Source organism: Sciurus vulgaris, assembly GCF_902686455.1.
Source record: "Sciurus vulgaris genome assembly, chromosome: 2".
NCBI lineage: Eukaryota > Metazoa > Chordata > Mammalia > Rodentia > Sciuridae > Sciurus > Sciurus vulgaris.
Window position 1 is genome coordinate 46,430,169 of NC_136462.1, and position 20,938 is coordinate 46,451,106.

General features: G+C 37.6%; 1 protein-coding gene across 4 annotated transcripts in view; it reads right to left on the reverse strand.

Annotated features, from left to right (window-relative positions):
* Window positions 1-2,310: 2,310 nt before the first annotated feature.
* The window catches only part of PELI2 (pellino E3 ubiquitin protein ligase family member 2), a 166,124-nt gene continuing 147,496 nt past the window's right edge, over window positions 2,311-20,938 (reverse strand). For all 4 annotated transcript variants that reach the window (XM_079126307.1, XM_079126306.1, XM_079126309.1 and 1 more), the window contains 3 exons: window positions 12,181-12,378; window positions 10,149-10,337; window positions 2,311-7,049 (listed from right to left, as the gene is read on the reverse strand). In XM_079126307.1, the coding sequence (XP_078982433.1) occupies window positions 6,483-7,049; window positions 10,149-10,337; window positions 12,181-12,378 (954 nt within the window). In that variant the 3' untranslated portion in view covers window positions 2,311-6,482. The remainder of the gene's footprint in view (window positions 7,050-10,148; window positions 10,338-12,180; window positions 12,379-20,938) is intronic.

Consider the following 20,938-nt stretch of genomic DNA (forward strand, 5'->3'; position numbering starts at 1 on the left):
GAGTAGCATTCTATGCTTTCATCTTAATAAGGGGGGGGAAAAAAAGCAGATCCATAGGAATATGAAGTTGTCTTCTAATCTTTTTTTTTGTTTTTTGGAAGGTTTATGTTTCTCTTTAATGGGCAAATACAAGTGTGATGGAGTGAGCTACTCCTGGGTGGAAGCTAGAGAGAAAACAGGGGAAAAGGTGTGTTGGGATCTCAGGAAGGAAGAGGAAAGTGCCTGGGGGAGAGAATATAGGGAAGCGGAGGCACTGAGGAATGACATTGACCAAATTATATTCTTCAATTTTGTGCATGCAGGAATATGTAGCAATGAATCTCAGTATTTTTTAAAAAATGGAATGAGTTACATGGTAAGACTTCAGAAAACATCTCTCAAGTTAGACAAAATTTGAAAGACTCTGCATTTTTTCATCTGAATCACCAAAAATTTTAGAATGGTATTTTGATTCTAAGACAATCTAACACCTTTGAATTTAGAATCTATCTTTAAAAGTTTTTATCAAGATATCATTCATATACTATAAAAGTCATCCTTTTAAGTGTCCAGTGGTTTTTAGTACATTCACGTAATTGTACAAAGTTTATAACATTTTCATTACACCCCAAAATAAACTCTGTACTTAACACTAATCATTTTTTTTTTATTCCTTTTTCCTTAACCCCTGGCAACCACTAATCTTACTTTTTATCTCTGTGGATTTCCTTATTTATGACACATACGACATGGCCTTTTGCATCTGGTATCTTGCACTCAAGTGTTTTTGAGGTACATCATGTTGTAGTATGTATCAGTACTTCATATTTATAGCCAAATATTATTTCTATGACACACTACATTTGGTTCCGTTCCTCAATGAACATTTGTGTTTTCACTGTTTTGCTCTTATGAATGCTATGAACACTGGTGTTCATGTTTTTGTGTGAATGTTTTCAATTCTCTTGGGGATATATAAAGCAATGGAGTTGCTGGATCACATGATAATTGTATATTTTACCTTTTGAAGAACTGCCAAATTCTTTGTTCCAAAGCAGCTGCATCATTTTACCATCCCAGGTGTCTGAGGACTCGAATATTCCAAACTCTTTGCCAACGTTTGTTATTTTCTTTTAATTTTAACCATCTTGATATAAAATGTTATTGATTTTAATTTGCATTTCCCTGATGGCTAATGATGTTGAACATGTTTTTATGTGCTTATTGGCCATTTATGTATCTTCTCTGTAAAAAGTCCATTGAAATATTTGACCATCATTTAATGGAGTTATATTTTTAATCATGAATTTTAAGAGTCCTTTCACATTCTGGATACAGGTTCTTTGTCAAATATATGAGCTTCACATGTTTTATTTTATGTGCTTTTTACACTCTTAATAGTGTCTTTTGATGCATACAATTTAAATTTTAATGAAGTCCAACTTATCTACTTTTTTCGTATTTTTTTTCTTGGTATAGAATTTAAGACATCATCAGCTAAGGTCACAAAGGTCCTCCCCCCGACCCTAAGAACTCTATAGTTGTAGCTCTTTGATCCATTTTGGGTTAATTTTTGTTCATTGAGGTAGGGGTCCAACTTCATTCTTTGGTATGTGGATATCGAGCTCCACTTGTTGAAAATAACATTCTCCCTCAATTACACAGTTTTGGTGCCTTGCAGGATGGCCTGTATAATTGTAAATGGATGTGTTTTTTCTATAGTAACACATCTTACAATTCATAGCATCTCAGCTTCGATGAAAGTATGGAACACTCACCTTCTTAAACAAAAGACTTATTATATAAGTGCGTCTTATTTTTTAGAACTAAAAACTATTTCCATCAATAATACTAAGAATCATTGAATATCAATGTGATGAGAAAAAAAAAACTATCATACATGTAAATATCTTCTTATAGAAATACTAGCTTAAGGTTTGAAGGCTTTAATACAATCATTATTTTGTTAAAAATGAAAAAGATTGTCACAAAAGCAGTTAATGACTATAATGATCATGAAGAAAATTAATTCTATCATCCAGTTTAAATTTTCCTGGAAATTAGATTTATTAGACAGTGATAAAATGTCCCAAGAAACAGTAATATAAGCACCAAATGAATTCCTTTAATAAAAAATTTAATGGGATTTTCAGAACCCAGATTTAAATATGTATTGTGCAGAGTATAAAACAATTAATAATAAACTCAACTATTTGGGATTAACTGGGAAGTTTGAGAAATGCAGAAATCAAGTCTACTTTTGTTTCTTCTTCCTGTGGAATGTCCCGATAAACCCAATGACAACCAGAGTCTGAAGACAAATGACTCAAACATAGTGAGATCTGTTTAATAGTTTTTGAAGATTTTTCCTGTAAAATGGCTTATATTTCCACAGGTACAATAGTGAAGAAATAAACTTTTCAATTTGACATGAAATATAAAAGAACAATTTTACAAATATATTCATAAAATTTAACTGCTCATAACACTATACATGGTAAATATGACCACCCCCTTAACTTCTAGACTATTCAATACAGAGAAGCAATCTGCCATCTCAGCTAAAAAGAAACACTTCCCTTTCATTGACTTTATTTTTGTTTGCTTAGAAACATGTTAAGAAAGGGTTACATACAACTGGAAAAATATTTGTTTTCCCCATCCTCCTCTAGGGGTTCTTCATGAGGGTGAAAATTTGTTTGAAAGGGTGTAAGTTTTACTAAAAAGAAAATACTGAACCTTCTTTTGTTTTACTGCTTCAGTAACGCTTACATTCTTTTAAAAAGATCCTGAAGTTGTCTCATTGGCCTTTGGGTCATAAATGACAACAGGGCGGTGTTCTCTGTCCACAGCTGCAGGAAGAACTTCATTCTCTTGCCCCACAAAGGCTAAACCATGGGGATGTAAAAGTGACAGCCAAGGGAATGGACCTGCATCTGTCTTAAAATCAAGGTCCCATGCTTTGTCTATCAGCAATGCCCCTGTTATGAGGCAAGATCACATGACACTATCAGGGGTTTACGCAGCACCAAGAATGGTGTGACCACACCTCCTGTGCACATCCAAAGGACAGAATGGCTTTCAAAAACAAAGTTGAGCAAAATCCAAGAACTGAAGGTAACAATTCTATAACATATAGTACATTTAAATTAAGTAGAAAATGTGCTCCTTAAGCCCTCAAAAGTGCCCAAATAACAATACTGAGCTCCCAAATAACAAAGGTTTGAGATTTTTCTATGTCAGCAAAAATAAAAGGCATTGAAGCTTTATGAAGAGTCCACCTTGACTTTCCTAATACAGTATATATAATAACTTAAAACGATCTTCCTATTGGTAATGGAAAATAAATTCTACTACAATCATGTTTATGCCAGTTCCTGGCACATTTCTGCATCCAGATTCATTAGTCTCCTTAATGGAGCCCATTTGTTTTCCAATGGCTTTCTCCTTTCCTTAAACCCTAACCCTGAAATTCTATAACCAGTTATATCACGTGGCTTCCCTGAGGCACAAAGGTACCAAACTCTAATTAACTATCAAGGAATGATAAATATGTTCTCTATTTATATTAAAAGATTTTTAATTCTTTTGGGCCACAGTTGGGGTAAAAAAAAACCCAGAAAGCTTAATACTCTGCAGTGTGACCTGTAGCCCTTTTTGCAAAAAGCTGAACCAAATAAGGGAAATGTTGAGAGTTGCAGCATGCATGACCCGGCAGCACCGATTATTAATAAAAAATTCCAGACTAGAAAAATACTCAGAGTTGAAAGAGTTGTACCCCATTTCACTCCAAATCTTTTTTTTTTTCTTTTTTTTTTTTTTTTGTAGTAAACTGACATAAACAACTGAAAAAAAAAAAAAAAATCTACGGAAATACGTCACTGGAGTTTTGCTTCTGGAAACCTATTTGAAAAAGGCATCTCAGTCAGGCTGAGACCGGGACAACTGGATTCCTTATGTGAACAAGTGGGAGAGTGGGACATAAAAGCCAGACATAAAAGCAAGAAGTGACCTTGGAGATGTGACCTTTTCTCAACTGTATCACTCTACTTTGGTGAGCTAGTGTTCTTTATTTTCACAAACTAAGTTGCTTTCAAGTCTGAAAAAAAATCTTAGTCAAAATTATAAGGGGATCTTATATGAGTAGCCTAGGTGAGCATGGTTTCCTTTTTGCAGATGTGCCACCTCTGAGGTTCCTTAGACAGGGTGGGAGGGGACCTCACTTGGAAGCCAAAGGAAAAGATATAGAGCCGATAGCAGTCAGCACTCTCACCTCTTCCAAGAGCTTGGAATTCACTGACCAAATATCAACGTGTACTTAAGCTATCTGAGTTTACTAAAAGTCAGAACTTTGGAGAGTTCTTACTTTTGGGCATATATCACAAGCAGAACTACTAGATTTATATGTAGTCCTGAACATGGAAAATTATGATATTAGAACATAATTTTCTAGAAAAAAAGATTTTTTTGTTTTTGTTTTTTTCTTGGTAGGTGAAAACCAGCCTTTCTGGGTACAAGACCATTTACCTTACAAGACGATCCTGGAGTATCAAGAACCCTCAAACCACTCTCTGGCCATATAACAAGAAAAGGGACAAGTACCTACCTCTTTATCATTCTTCAGAGCCCACAGACTCAAAGGCTGAAAAGACATACTCTGTCAGCAAAAGTTAGTTATCGGAGACTCTTGGTTAAATCAGATGGTATATAATACATTATTCTAGGCAATTCCATCTTTTCCTTTCATTTTCTGTCTGCAGGTAGAGTACGATATACAGAATAGAGGAAGCTACCAATAAGAGAACTGCTTTTCACATCACTTGAAAATTACCAAAAGAAAACCCAAAACAAAAACATCTCATCCTCAACAATGATCTCCATTGAAAAATAAAGCAATTTTAAAACTGACATAAGTCAAATTAAGCAGCAGCAATTAAGAGTAAGAAATCTTATCACTTGAAGGAAAAGAGTATTCAAATAGGTTAGAATGACTGAAAATAGGCAAACTATTTGCCAGTAGGCAAAATATGGAAAAACCAATTCAAGTATGGATATAGTACATTAGAATTATATAAATTACATATATTTACAAAGGTTAGAAAATGTGACTCAAATCTTCGATGGTCCATTTATGAGGATGTGAGTTTAAATGAATGCTTGCTCCCTGTGCAGAGGAGGCCTGTGTTAGCTCAGCCAGACTTGCTACATTCTGGGAACAGTGAGACTATTGGTACCAAGCACAGAGAATGAGCATCCAAGAATTATTAACCGACGTGAAATGAAACTAACAGAGAGGGATGGTGGAGCTCATATGAAATTCTGATTTAATTATTCCTCAGTAAATACTCATTTGCTCTCTCAAAATCAGAAATTTCAAATTATCTCTGCAGATGTACCACTTGGTGTTGTGTATATCTAATGATCACATTTAAATTTAGTTTGATTTGCAAACATTTTCAAAACTTACAGGGCTCTATTCGCAGCAAGGAAAGGTGACAGATGGTGGAAGGCGAGTGAACAAAAATGACTATCATTGTGATTGTTGCTTTTAGGCTCAGAGAATTTTGGCTTTCAAGAAGAAGAGGAAGAGGAAGAAAACCCCTATAAAACCCCAACAAGTGGTTTTAAAAAGTAACAGTGTATTTTTAATCACTCTTAAAGTCTTAAATAATTCAGTATGCAAATAAAGTTGGTCTTATAGGACCTACGCCATGTCTACTGCTGTAATAGTCACCCTCCATTAAAGAACTTTAAAGAGCTGCTATTTTCTAATCAAACAGTTCTGGTCATGTAAGGTGAGGGTCAGGGACAAACAACATTAGGCATAAGTAACAAAAGGTGGACTAAAAAATTACGGGAAATTCTTTGTTTGAAATGCCAAGTATTTGATGAATGAGTGCACATGTGAATTCCAATGAAGTTTAAAAAAAAATCCCACGATATATGAATATTGTCCCCCCAAGAAAGTCAGAAAAATAAATTAGAAAAATGCCCCGGATTTCCTAACAAGCCCCTGTGCCTAAAGGTCTCCTGTTCACCAGTCTTGTGCCTAGTGCCGCCCTGGCCATGTCAGGCACTCCAGACACTGCATATGTTTCTGGTAACACCATCCCATGCAGCACTGAGGGCTGCACATTCACAGCCAACTTTCAAATAAATTTCTTCTATATTGTAAAATCTTGTCCAAGTTTGCCAAGGAAAAAAACCTGGTTAAAAGCCCAAGGTTAAAAATAAAAGCATGGCAGTTGAAATCCAATTATTACACAGATATTATGGTTTAATCAAGCAGACTTCAATGACGATGCTGCTGTTTGGAGCATGCAACACACCACTGGTATCTGTTAAACTCCTGCCATGTTTCATCACTGTGTCCCCTCTTTTTTTCCCAGTCCCCGTCCACCCTCTCCCTAATAAACAGCATTACAAAAAGGTAGAATTCTAGAGTTAGTGGCGAAACCTTCACAGTAACTTGTTAATGATGTTGTAGATGGCTGTCAAGGGCATCAGTCAACTGGACCTTGGAAAATCAATTTGATGCAGTTTTGCTCCCCAACCAGCTGCGTGGCACAGAAAGGGCAGGCGGCATGAAATGCGTGAGTTCCATGAGGCAGAGGAATCTGAGACCAATATTTTGCAGACTTCTCTGAGCACACGTGTCCACAGGGGGTGAAAGCGTGAGTCGGTGGTCCTGCATCTACGTAAAATCCTGCCTCACAGCCAAGCCAGAGAGGTACGTAGGGGCCCACAGTCCTACACATGGGACACTCCCTCTCGTTGGCCTCTGTGTCGCTCCGATGGCCCCAGTTGTGGTACCCGTGCACATGGCCGCAGCTGAGATATGCCCAGGGCTGCTTCTCCTCTACCACCTCTTTCCTGTTGATGCTGGGGAAGACCAGGGTGTTGAGCCCCACAGGACACTGGGGTCGGGCAGCGTTGATCTCCTGCCGCAGGGCCTCTATGTGTTTCTGAGTTGGAGTGTGGAAAAGCCCATCTGCTGTTCTCCAGAGAAGAGTGGCTCCACACAGGTCAATGAGGGAGCCGTCCTGCAGGACATTTGTCTCACTTTCCACCTACAATGGGTTTGAAAGACATGCCTTTAAAAGCAGAATTCTGCAAATCATGGAGCAAATCACTCTGACCTTCCTCTTAAAATAAATAAAGAGTTAGTTTTGAAGAAAACACAGGGAGGCAATTTATCTCACTAATAGGGAGTAACTAGAGGAGAAATCTATCCTCCCTGAGCCTCAGTTTCCTCATTTAAACATTAGACAATACATATGTCTGGCATAGAAAGCCCCGAACACAAAATACCTAGGTTCAGTTAATGCAGTGCTTGTTTTAATGAACTTTGCAAATCTCCTTAAATTTTTTAAAAATTTAATTAATTAATCAAGCTTTTGGTGATACTGGGGAATGAACCCAGGCCTCACACATGCGAGACAAGTGCTCTACCACTAAGCTACATCCTTAGCACTTCTTTTTCTTTTTGAGACAATGTCTTGCTAAATTGCCCAGGCTGGCCTTGAAGCTGTAATCCTCCTGCCTCAGCCTCCTGTTTTGCTGGGATTATAGGCATGAACCACCATGCTCAGCTTAGACTCTTATTTTTAACTCCTCAAGTCAGTAATACAATTAGTCATTGATCTCATGAAAGGACAGAGATGTCCCACCAGTGCCAGCAGGGAAGACTCATACTCATTTAGACCAGGGCCAATGCAGAACACCTTTTGGGGCTGCAATCATTACTGCAGTGTCTGACACTCCTGGTGACTCTGTTTCCCACACACCTTGAAACTCTTTCATCCTTCATTTCTAAGGACTGAGGTTGAAGCTTTCACTATGAGCCTTTGTTTTCAAAGGATGTCTGTGCGTTGCACCGAGGGCTCACAAGACTGATGACCAGCTGACAAGCAGCACAGGTGGGCGTGGTCAGGAGTCTGACCTCTGCCTCCTTGTGCCAGATGCAGGCGAAGCCCTGAGGGTACCAAGACCTTAAAACAGAGTCCTGGTCTTCAGGGGTGGGAGGCAGACGTGCCTCGATCCAGAGTGAGTGAGGGCCACTCAAGAGCCACGAGGCCACAGCCCCACCGTGGCTCAGGCTGTGACTCTTGCTTGAGCCTGGCTCTGTCAACCTGGCAGTTGTGTAATCTTGGGCAGGTTACTGGAGCACTCTGTCCCTTAGTTCCTCTTTGTAAAATTCAGACAAGGTGGTCATAAGGGTTAAATAAGTTAATGTAAATAAAGTTCCTAGGTCAAGGTCTGGCAAACAGTAAATACTACATCAACGGCTGATGCTGTCACTCTGATGAAGACAGAAGGTCAGAAATCATTTTTAAAAGTGTTTTCCTTGAACAGAGATTTGAGCAAGAGGTCAGAAGGTGGGCTATAGGGAAGGCACACGTGCAGGAGGCACAAGAAGGCCCGGCAGAAAGTGCGGAGGGAGAACCAGAGTTAACCGGTGCCACAGCAGGTGACCAGGCTGGAGCTCCCGTGTGGCTGGGCCAGGCTGAAGAGTGGGCAGGTGGGGTCTCAGACGAGAGGAGGTGGAGTCTGCTGGGGTGGGTTCTCTTTCTAGGCAAAGAGCATGAATGCGCCTCAGTGAAGAATAACAAGGGCAACAGCCAAGAGGCACAGGGACTGGATGTTAAGGTATCTGACCTGAGAACCCTGAGCTCCTAATTTGAGAAAGATATCTACGGTTTTATACAGATCTATGTGTTACTTACAGGGACTAACTTTAAAATTAGTCTCTCTAGTACAACCCATCAATAGAAGACATTTTTGGAGTGGCTTCTTTTCAGTAGCATTGGCAAAATTTCCTGGCATACACAATTACCTAAATTAGGTCATAAGGACTAGAATGGATAAGAAACACCCTGTGGCAAGCCCTCCTGGCCTAGGCAGCTCTCTGTGGAGTTTAGGATGTGCTTTCTATTCACCAGGAGTCAAAAACTCTGGTGCAAACCCTCTTGGTGAGAGCTAAGTGTGGCCCTCCAAGGGATGGTACCGAGTGGCAGTTAGGACCACAGACTCTCAGCCAGGGAGAACTACATTTAAATCCTGTCTGCAGCCACCTTTGAATTCTGTGATGCTGCGAAGCATTTAACTTGTCCATGCCAAACCTTCCTTAGCCATAAAGTGGGGCTGATTTCTTTCTTTCTTTCTGTCTTTCTTTTTTTTTTTTTTTGAGGGAGGATACTGGGGATTGAACTCAGGAGCAAACCCTCTTGGTGAGAGCTAAGTGTGGCCCTCCAAGGGATGGTACCGAGTGGCAGTTGGGACCACAGACTCTCCTAGAAATACTTGGTTATGGTTTTTCACTCTGAAAAATGCTAGCTCACATACACCATTCTCCATATTTTTTTAAGGGAATCTTAAAGAACTTCCCCTTCTCCAGCATCTAGAAAAGGCATTTGTTTCCTCTTGTTCCAACTTAGTGATAACTGAAGTACAAACTGGAAAGTGTACTAAGAACCTTTCAGGGGCTGTGCCACATAGTTTTGTCAAGATCAGAAACCTAAAGCTCCCCATTTAAGGTATTATAATGAATCTCCAGAGAAGGCAGGGCTCCAAACCAACTGTTCTGGGCTTGACTCTAAGTGGTGAGAATTGCAGGAAAGCATTAATGAGCTAGGTCAATGCAGTACATGAACCATCAGGTAAAAAGTTGGAACTATGACTTTGGAAAAAAATATGTAGTGAATTCTGTATTCATTTCTTACTGTGAACTTAAGGAAAAATTGAAAACTTAATTACTTCTTAGTTCTAGAAAGCCTATATCATTCTTTAATTCAAAATTTCACCAGCTTGTCTTGGATTACTCAGGATTTTTTCAAATCAGTAAAACTTCACTCTAAATGTAAGTTCAATTTCCTTACAGTGGATTTAAGGAGAATTTTGTACTGAGGTAAGTAATAAATGATTATGTATTTAAGATACTAAGGAGCAAAAGATAACTTATTTCCACTATGGACAAGTTAAAACATTAACAGAAGGATGGTCATGTCCCCCTAACTTTCAGGAGTTCACAGAATTCTCATTCTTCCTGGGCCAGGGTGCTCAGCACTTACACCTGTACAAAGGTCTTCTGAGCCTCAGGGGAGGGGAGAATGACAGTCCATGAGTGAGTTTCTGTAGTTGGTATGTTTCCCAGAGCAGGACCCACTTACCAGCTTTCCCCTTTGCTGGGCCGACCTGGTTTCTCTCAAGGTGTACACATCTCCACAGACAGAGATCTCACGCCAGACCCCAGGCTGGGACTCCTCGGTGAAGCCTCCTCTGGGATGCATCACCAGGACACCATTTGTGGTGAGCCCATCCATGTGACCATCAGGGTTTTTCCACTTTGCTGCCTTTTCCTGGAGAGTACATCACAGACCAGAAAAATGCTAAGGTGACATTCAAAATGAGGGGATTCTGGAATCTCTTTAAATACTAGGCAGGGGTGGAGGAGAGCTATTTAAAGCTAATAATCACAGGATAAAACATGCAATTATTCTGACAATATGAAAGATGGGTTAAAATAGATAAATGATTTATCACTGGATATACATTATATTCACTTCAGGAGCTTAAATAAATCCCTGATGCCTAGGCTTTTCCATCAGCTTCCCCCACACCCTGTGTGAATCGGAGAATCTGTTTTCTTTGTTCAGTTGCTCTTGTGCAGTGCTTTTATCCTATTACCTAAAAACACTTTATATGCATTCATTATTTGGATATAGAAAGAAGGATAATTATGAAAAAATACCTTTATTAAAGGTATGAAATTTCAAAAAACACTAAGCCTACAAGTTGTGGCCATTTTGCTTTCTTACAAAACATTTATATACTCAAAGCATTTATATACTCAAAGGTAGAGGGCAAAAATGGCAAGACAGACACTCTTGGTTGCCTAAGCCACTGCAATTCCCCTCTTCTTTCTTAGTGACAGAGCCCAGGTACAGTCCACATAGGGGAATTAGTCTGCACTAAATCCTGTTAAGTATAGACTGCCCATGACAATCTCAGTCCCTTCCAAGTGACTGGTGTTGAGGCTATGATGTGCCTGGGTTCTGGTCCGTGAGACATGGATGACAACTTCTAGGAGGCTTCTTTGCTCTAAGAAGAGACGTGGAAAGAAGAGCGTCTCTGTCCCTAACGTAGGGGCTGTCAACAAGCGCAAGGGCTGGCTCCCACGCAGGAGCAGACCTCCCCTGAGGAGGCTGGTGTGCTCAGAGAGGCAGAGGGCAGGACAGAAAGAACAGGGTCCCAGATACAGAACTATGCGTCAACCAGCCTGCCTCCGTGTTTCCCGTTACGTGGAACAATATATTTTTATTATTGTTTGGGTCACAATAAGTGTTTTTTTCCTACCCTGCCAAAATAATACTGATTCAAAAGGGGACTATATTGAAACTGGACATTCAATAAAATTTTGAGGGGTCATTTATAAGGAAAACCTATAGGGGCATGGACTTTTTAATTCTGTGATACCATATCTATAATTCAGTATGGAACACAGAACACACTTAGGAAAAGATTAACGTATGAATGAATAATTCACTAACATTTTCTTTGGAGCTCTAATGATCTAGATTTGGCCATTTTTTTCCTCCTGAAATAAACCTCTTATATCCAGCATAAATACATATGCACAATGTTAACATATGCACTTAAAAAAGTAATTAATGTACATATTATAGTTGATAGAGCAAACATAACAAATAATAAGCAATGACTGTTGTTTGTTTAAGCATCTTTGGATATACAAAGGATAATCATGAAAAAATGACTTTATTAAAGGTATGAAATTTCAAAAAAACATTAATCCAACAAGTTGTGGCCATTTTGTTTTCTTACAAAATACTGTTAATCATCTAACCATTGATTAGTTTTTTTTTTTGGTACTGGTGACCGAATCCAGGGGATCTTAAATTTACCACTGAGTCACATCCCCAATTCTTTTTATTTTTTTGAGACAGGGTCTCCCTAAGTTGCTTAGGGCCTCACTAAGTTGCGGAAGCTAGGCTTGAACTTGCAATTCTCCTGTCTCTGCCTCCAAAGACAGATTAAATGGTTTCTAATAACAGTTTTCAAACTGGTCACCTGAAAACTAAAATCTCAAAATCTAACTAGGAGCAAATTTCTGGTCTCAATGAAATGTTCTATATCTAATGATGAGTATTTTTCCTGAAATTTATACTTATTAACAGTACTTACTCCAAGAAATATGTTTTTGGAAGAATCAAAGCCAGCTGCAAATATCCGTGCCGTGTAAGGTTCACTTCTGTCACACACAATTCTGCAGGCGAACCTTGATATGGTGCTTTGTGTGATCTGGGCTTCGTCATTGTTTTGGCCACCGGAAATGGTGTCTGTGACCACGAAGTCGATAGGGCTTTCTGTTGATCTGCCCACCTGAGTGAACCAAACACACTCATGATTTGCTTAAAAAGCCAGATTACCATACCTTCTTCACATGGGATGGGTGCTCAGAAGCCCTGCAACATTCATTATTTCTGCCCTGAGTATTGGAATTTAGTGAAAATCTTCCAATTGTGCTCCTTTTTCTTTTTAACTAAGGAAGAAATTATGGCACCCAATTGCCAGAGTTTTTAAAACTTTGTTGATTTTATGTTTTTGTGGTAAGAAAACTTAATATCAGATCTACCTTTGCCACGTATTTGAATGCACGATACCAGAATTGTTGACCATAGGCATAATGTTGTACAGTGGATCTCTAGAATGTTTTCATCTTTTTTAATTGAAATTTTATGTCTATTGCTTAGGCCATCAGATTTCAAATACTAAGAGAAAGCTTAATTTTCTGTTCTGGAGGAAAATATTAGATCTTCCCTCACACATTAGATTATCTCCTGGTTCCAGGCAGAAAAAAAACACTTTCATAGCAAATCATTCTTTAAAAAATGTTTTTTCTATGGCTAGAGAGAAGCAAGCTTTCAAAAAAACAAAGGAACTCTTGCCTCCCACTCCATGTTTAGCTCCTGAGAATGGCTTTCCCAAGTAAATCCAATGGTGACTCATAGCACCGAGCAAGAATAGCCCTTACCCAGATGCAGACTGAAAATGTCTACTGTCATTACTCAGTGTGTATGAGAAACATATAAAAGGCTTGTACACGTCAGCCCAAAGCTTGGGAGGTAGCCAAATGAAAGACTTAAAAAGTTGGTCTTAGCATTTCAAGCTTGGATTAAAAAAAAAAAAGAATAAAAAAAAAAAATCTCTGGGGAAAGTCTAAAAAGTTGCTAATAATATTGTATTGGTTTACTTTGCTTGGCAAGATTTCAATGCTGCCAGAAAGAACACATTTCATTAGGAAGATCTTAAAAGTTCTTTAACACAGCTTTTCCTATTCAATAAATTCAAATAAAACAGGTATTGCTTTCTCCTGTGAACTAGGAAAAGTATTTGTTTAAACTAAGGAAATCCTTAAGATGGAATTTAGAACATTTATATAATGATGTTCTATGAATCTATAACTAGAAAACAGTGATAAATGTTATTATGGATGAAAAAGCCTTCTTAAATCAAAATCATTTATATGTAAATGAAGAATTTCTCACCAAATATCATTTTAATGTCCTCTCCTAACAACAGTGACATTGATTCTGAAGTTGCTAATGGAGGGAGCACATGAGATGTACATATAAGGCTTTGAAAGTCAATTTCCAAGGTATTTTTATTCTTATCACAAAATTCTGTCTAAAACATAAGCAATGTAAAGTATTTTTTATCCAAATGAATAAAAAGAAAATATCCTGTATCACTTAGCTATGCTTGCTTCCTGAAACAATATTACTAAGTTTCTTTTGTAAATCTCTCATATACATTTTCATGCATTGACTAACTAAAAGAAAAACAATAAGCATCTATTTTCTCATTTTTTTTTTTACAACTCTTAATTTCTTGTCCTAATGAAATGTGCCCGGAATAAACTAAACCTCTGGTTTCATTGAAACTCATCGACTTGAGCAGACATATAATGCCTGAATGTATGCATTTCAGGTTTAGAAAACATAGCTTGTTAAAAAAAATGACATAAAATATAAATGAGGGAGATTATAAAATCAAATCATACAATTCATCTTTCTCAAGTTGTAGAATCTTCCCTTTGCTAGATTCATTTAGAAGCTGGGTGTATAACTCAGAATCTCTACTGGTTCATGATGCTGTCATTTTTTTTTTTTTTTTCCACAAAAGCTATAATAAAAACAATTAGAAGAGTAATTCTTATTGCAAAATATTTAACAAATACGGAAAAGCATAAAGGAGAAAGAAAGGTCTACTCCAAACTCAGAAACACACCTTTCCTGAACCTCTGTTCCAATGAAATTTAGGAGTGAAATAAATGAAAAGTTCAAAAATTCCTTGGTTAGCTCACAAAACCAGGAGCCCCCACAATGGCAGTTGACTTCATGAAAGAAGACAAAGCTATTTCAAAGCTCATTTCTCAATTTTTAAGCTCAAAGCTAAACTGCCCTCTTCTAGAATGCCACACAATTGCTCCTTCTCCTCTCTCTTATTTATTTTACTTCTTATTTACAGCACTAGGCATGGAACCCAGGGCCTCATGCATGCTAGGCAAGTGTTCTACCACTGAGCTACACCCCCAACCTCTGCTCTTTCCTGTCTACAAAAGTTATTCTCCTCTAGAAGGCCACATTCTGAGTTCATCCAAATTTATTAAATTAATGTCTTCAGGAATTAACTGAAATTGACTCTAAAACACGAAATTTAATCCAACTGGAACCACCTGCTAGGATCAATTATTTTAAGCCATGATCTTATCTGACTGGTCATATAAGATTTGTTCATCAATTCCCTTTTGTTTATGTCTAACCTCTGGAGTGCTAGTAAAATTTTATACTTTAGGACACAAGCCACATGCTGCTTTTGTCAGGAAAAAAAAATGTAAGTCACTTTCCTACTGAAAACTCACTCAGTATGGAGAGTCTGCCGCATGCCTTTCTTCTCACTACTGGATCAGCTCCACATTATTTTAAAGGCAGTCTTGTAGAGAGGCCAAGATGTTCATGAATTTCATCTGATATTCATATAGTACAGAAGCCAAAATGCTTCTGAATTTCATCTGATAGAGTGCTGGTATTCATATAGTAGCGGTAGCAAATATTTTACTCTATCCAATATACTTTAAGATGTGTGTGTGTGTGTGTGTGTGTGTGTGTTTGCCTGGATGTCAGCTTAAGCAGTGTGGCATGAAGCACTTGTCCCTCATTTCTCCCCCCCCCACCTTGCATCTATAACTTTATTTTACAACCTCACTCCCATGAGAAGGCTCAATGTTGCTGCTCCTACCCAAGACCCACCTCTCCACAGAGCCTGGTATCCAACAGTCTTGCCTTCCTGTTAATTTTGCTCCTGCTTGTCCTTCTCTCTCCTCAATTACCACTTACTCCTTCATACTGGATCCTATTCTGGAGCTTCTCAAACTATGGCTGAAGGAGCAGATTGTTTTTGTTAAAAATTCCAATATCACTGATACTTAAAAAAAAGAACAATAAAAAATGAGCAGTAGAAAAATGGTTCTCTGCTTGCTTGCATGTCCCAGAGATGCCAAACTGCTATAAAAGATTCAATTTCCGGCCTGTCACTTTCTGCACTGTTACGAACATTTCGCTGCTCACAGAGCACAGTGAGAACAGCCCTGCAACACTGGTCTCTCTTCCTCAGAAAGCTTTCCTCCACGTGTGTCTCAGATTCACTGATCAGCAATACTTCCTGGGAAGTACCACCTCCCTTTCCTTGCCTGTCTCTAACTCCCTCCTCGACCCACCCCAGCTGGGCTTCCCTCCCTTCACCTCTACTGAACCCACTCATGCTAAGGTTCCCATGACTAATACACTGCTAAATCCAGAGGTTATAATCACCCAGCACATCTGCCCCGGTATTAAAAAGGCAAAACACGTCTAGTCGCCTTCCTCCTCTCCATTCTTTCTCTAGGCAATCTCATCAAATCCCATCATTAGTCAAAAAGTCCTGGTATCTCCCCTGAGTTTCAGACTAACACACCCAATCTCCACTTAGTTCTAATAAGCATCTCAAACATAACACGTTTCAAACAGAACACTGATCCCCCTTCAACCCTTGGATTTCCCCTTGGCGAAGCTAAAAATCAAAACCCAAGAATTATCATGATTCTTCTCATTCCTCCACATTATCCCTTTGTAAACCTCATCCACTGTGCCTCCAATTACACCTTTGATCTTCCTATTTTTCTCATCTCAGTTCCAGTCACCACCATCTCTTACTTGGACTCCATTACTTTAGCCTCCCAATTCCCTGTGTTCATCCTTGCCTCCTAGACTATTCTCCATACACAGAGATAACTCACAAAAATAGAAGCCAGATTATATCTCTCCCTTGTTTTTCAGCTTTTAACAGCTTTCCAACACTCCTAGGATGAAACCCAGACTCTTGAATCGACCTAAAGGTTTTCTTTCTCAGCCTCCATTGGCCTCTCCAAGTTCATCTCAGTTTACTCCCTCCTTATTTCTGCTCTTGACCTGGAGCCCTTCGATTGCTGCTTCCTCTGCTGGAATGCTGCTCCTTGAAGGTCCTTCTTTCTGCCTGCTCAGAACACAGGCTGCTGGAACAAGAGGGGAGCCTCAGCTCTCTAGCCCCAGGATCCAGATGAGTAACCAACACAACAGAAGCCCAGGAAATAAAAATGATGCAGTGAGTTTGAAGCCTGTGACACACACACACACACACACACACACACACACACACACACACGCACTGCTAAGTGCAATTTTAAAGAAATATCTACTAAAAAACTGCAGATATTCTTTAACATTTTCTCCAACTAAAAGGATCTTAATTAAATGCTACCATCACAAACTAAAATAAACCAAGTCATAGTCTTCTGTTTTTGCTCTTGGTAAATACACTTATAAATTTATGATTGAACCAACTTTAAACCACCATGATGCCATCATTTTTTTATCCAAATGAAATTATTAAGGTATATGGAATTAATGTCCATAATACAATTAAACATATGCTATAAAGTTAAAACAAAGAAAAGCAGAAACTCAAAATGTGAGGCACTGCAGCACCTAGATTCACAGACTGTGAAACTGAGAAGTCAGAGGGAAAAAAAGCACTTCGCCCAGCTGTGGAGTCAGAACTCATGGGTATCTCACTTCACCTGCGGGACTCGGTAAGACATTCATCACTTCCTTTGATCCCTTCCACAAACTTTGCTTATGTTTTTACTTTATTGTCAGATTCCTCTTTCTTTGTTTACCCTTACTCCACAAAATGATTACTAAGATCTTATTTGATCATATTCAGATTTTCTCACCCTTAATCCCGTTCCCTTAAATTCAGATCTAGTTTTGACTATCCTTCCCCCCTCAGCTGGTAATATTCTGAGCTCTGAGCCTACTCTCTGCTTCCACCATGGGACATGCAGACAAGTTCCTTTTCTGGTATTCTTCTTTAAATACTCAGTCAACCTAGATATCACTCTAACGGGAGGAGCTAATGTGAAGAGCCCTCTACACCAAGGTCCATACTTGGGAAATGTGAATGCTGTGGGGCTTTTTGCTAAGTGACTTTTGTCAGCAGCAGGCTTTGGACATGTAAACTTGTTAAGAGGAGGTACACATGAAACAAGCTTGCCTTTACAAGGCCTTCTATGAGTTACTTCAAATGCTCTGACATTAATCCTCCAACAAGTCCAGTTAGCCTGTGAATGGAATCTAATCACTTGGGTAAAAATGAAAAACATGTTATGTTTCAAGATATATACAAATTATTTTCAGCTTACTATGTTTTATTTAAAGAGGTTGGGTCAGTACTGTGTAGAGGACCAAGAATTCAGGAGACATAAATCTTACTGCTCTGAATTTGAGTTACTTTTTCTTTTGAAGAACGAGATTTCTACTCTATGAAATTAAGAGGGTAGCGTAAACTAGAGAATGGTCCATGAAACCTTGAGGGTCCCTTAGCCCATGTCAACGGATGTAGTCCATAATAATACAAAGATGCCACTGCCCCTCCAGTATTGGTGTTTGCAGGGAGGGTGCTAAAGCTACAGAGGCTTAACGGAGCAGGTGCTTTAGCAACTCAAGGCAGTACACCAGGGTGTGCTAATGGTCACTGCAGGCTTCGCTGCCATGCACTTGCAGTTAAAAAGATGCCTATTAATTTGATTAAATCTTGAGTAGTTAATACTCTGTGTAACAGAATAAAGTGCTTGGAACTTAATAACAGGAAGCTGAAAAAATCCAACTAAAACCTGAATTCATTCTGCAGAGATAAGAAGGTAGGAAGTGAATAATAAGAATATAATGTAATTGTACAAGAGTGAAGAATACGCTATGTCACAACATGTCACAAAAGAATACTATATGAAATTTGCTAAGTAACAAGATTATCTTTAAAAGAATTCAATGTCTCGTGCTTCAGTAGTACTTAAAATTGTTGATTTTAGTGGTGACAATCATAATATAGTCTTAATTCATTTTTCAGTGTTAAGATTTTTCCCTATTTATGTAAAAATCTCAAACTCTTTACTATAAATAGTAAAAAAGCTTATAAATAGAAAATGCATAATTTTGCTAAGTATTAAAAAACATCATTATAAAGTTCCATAAAAACACCAGCAGGGAAGTAAATAGGTACTCCTATTTAGGAAAAGGTTTTCTTTGGTAGTGAGAAGAAAGGACATTTAGAAGGTTATATAATGGAAAGGCATGGAAAGTAAAATTACTGTTACTATTTTACTTAAATAAGAAATCTTACTCTTGAGTCAAAAGTGGCACTTAAAATATCATCTTTTTTATGACTATGTCTGTCTTTCATCTAAGATTATTTCTTTAAAACAACTAATACATTCATATGGTTCCCAAATCAAAAAGCATGAACTATCTTCCTCTGTACCACCTGCCCAGGCACCTTCCCCACTGCTTTGTGAATGTCTTGTTTATCTTTTGGGAGATTTTTAATTGATGTAAGCATTATTTAAATCATTTAACAATACTAATTTAACATTTAATACCTGGTGTAATATTTAATATAATGTAATATTTAATATTACCTATATTTAACACCTTTATTAATATTTAATATTAGGTAATCTTAATTGAATTTAGCATATCAGTAGGACCCAACGTATTTAATAATATTAATACTTAGTCCATTTAATATGTTTAGAGCTTCTTTTTTGAGGCTATACAAAGAGCCTTTCCTTGTTCTATAACCTTGTTGGACTCTACTGTATAGCTCTTCTCAGATTTAGTGACCTGGTCTCCTATTGAAGGACTTTTCAGTTGTTTCCAGTTTGAGCTATTAAGTAATGCTTTTTTGTGTCTGAGAGAAAGCATTTATTTAGAATGAATAAGGAAATCACAACAGACTATAAATTTAAAAGATTACAAATACCACAAAATCCAAATGAATAGCATTTTTTATATATTTTTAAAAAAATTTTATTTGTCAATGGACCTTTATTAATTTATTTATTTATATGCGGTGCTGAGAATCCGAACCCAGTGCTTCACTGAGCCACATGACTCCCATATTTTAAAATTAATTAATCACTTGAAACACTTCCATGGTGCTTTTTAAGCAATGCTTTGAGCAAGAACTTTGTACAAATGTCTATGTATCGATATCTCTGGGCTGAATATCGAGAAAGAGGAGAACATTATAAAGAAGGGAGCTGAGTCAACACATGTAAGTATTTCATAGTCATTTACAAATCACTATGCCACAGAGGTTATATCAATTTATGTCAGGTAAGAGAGTATCTGCTTTCCCAAATCTTTGACAAAACCTTCTGGATTTGTTCCAATCTGATAAGTAAAAAATAGGATCTTTGTGTGATTTTCTCACATTTTCTTTTTTTTGAAAGTCAAGTTGAATGTACTTTCTTATTTCTAAGACTTATTTCTTTTCCCCTGTCAAGTTTCTCACTGATTTGCCTATTCAACTGTATGTCTTTTCTTAGTGATTTCTAGGAAGACCTCACAAGTTTGAGACATGTTAACCCTTTGTAATATGAATTGCAAATATTTTCCCATTTGCCTTTTGTTTTTACTTTTATAATATTTTGGCCACACAGATATTTAACTACCTAAAAACCAACACTTATTAAGCATTTATTTTGTGCTTTGTGAGTTGTTTCAGAATTAGAAAGTTCTTCCTAACTTGAAGTTAATAGCTTTAAGTTAATAACTTGAATAATTCCTCATATTTTCTTCTAATTCTCTGAACTTTTTAGAAAAAAATTCTGAATCTTTAATTTGGAATTTGATGGTATGAGATGCTAAAACATGTTTCCCCCAGGTGGCTAATTTATTGCATTTTTACCACTGATTTTTAATTTGATAGACAAAAGGAAAAGTAGGTATTACTTCCAAATTTTGAGAGAAATTTTAAAGGGAAAAGACAACTTTATTTTAGGCTGGGTCTTTTTATTAGTCTGAATTGTTGACGTTCATGGCCACTATGTGTATTTTAAAAAAAAAGATACAGATTTTTATATCTTTTTTGCTTAAAAGATCTGACATAGGTGGTCCAGGTTGTTACTCCGTGATGTTACAGAAAACGGGGTAAAAGAACTGGGGCATTTTTTCCAGTCCACCTTTCATATACATGTTTATGTATGTATATGTGTGTGTATATGCCTTTTTACTCTTTTTATTGTATTTCCCATTTAATAAACATGCAATGGCTACATGGCATTTTATATTTAAATGTATTCTACTATATTCTCTTCCAATGCTGAAGTATGGATTTGTTTCTAGTTTTTTATTAGTATATGCAACACTGTAGTGGACATCCTTGTGGATACACTTTTGTCCCTGTTCCTTAATTATTTGTATATAAAAACTTGCTAATGATAGAATTCCTGGGCCAGAGGGTCTCATCGTTTAAGTCAACGGTAACACCACAGTGCTGCCTTGTAGAAAAGCTGCACCGTTCA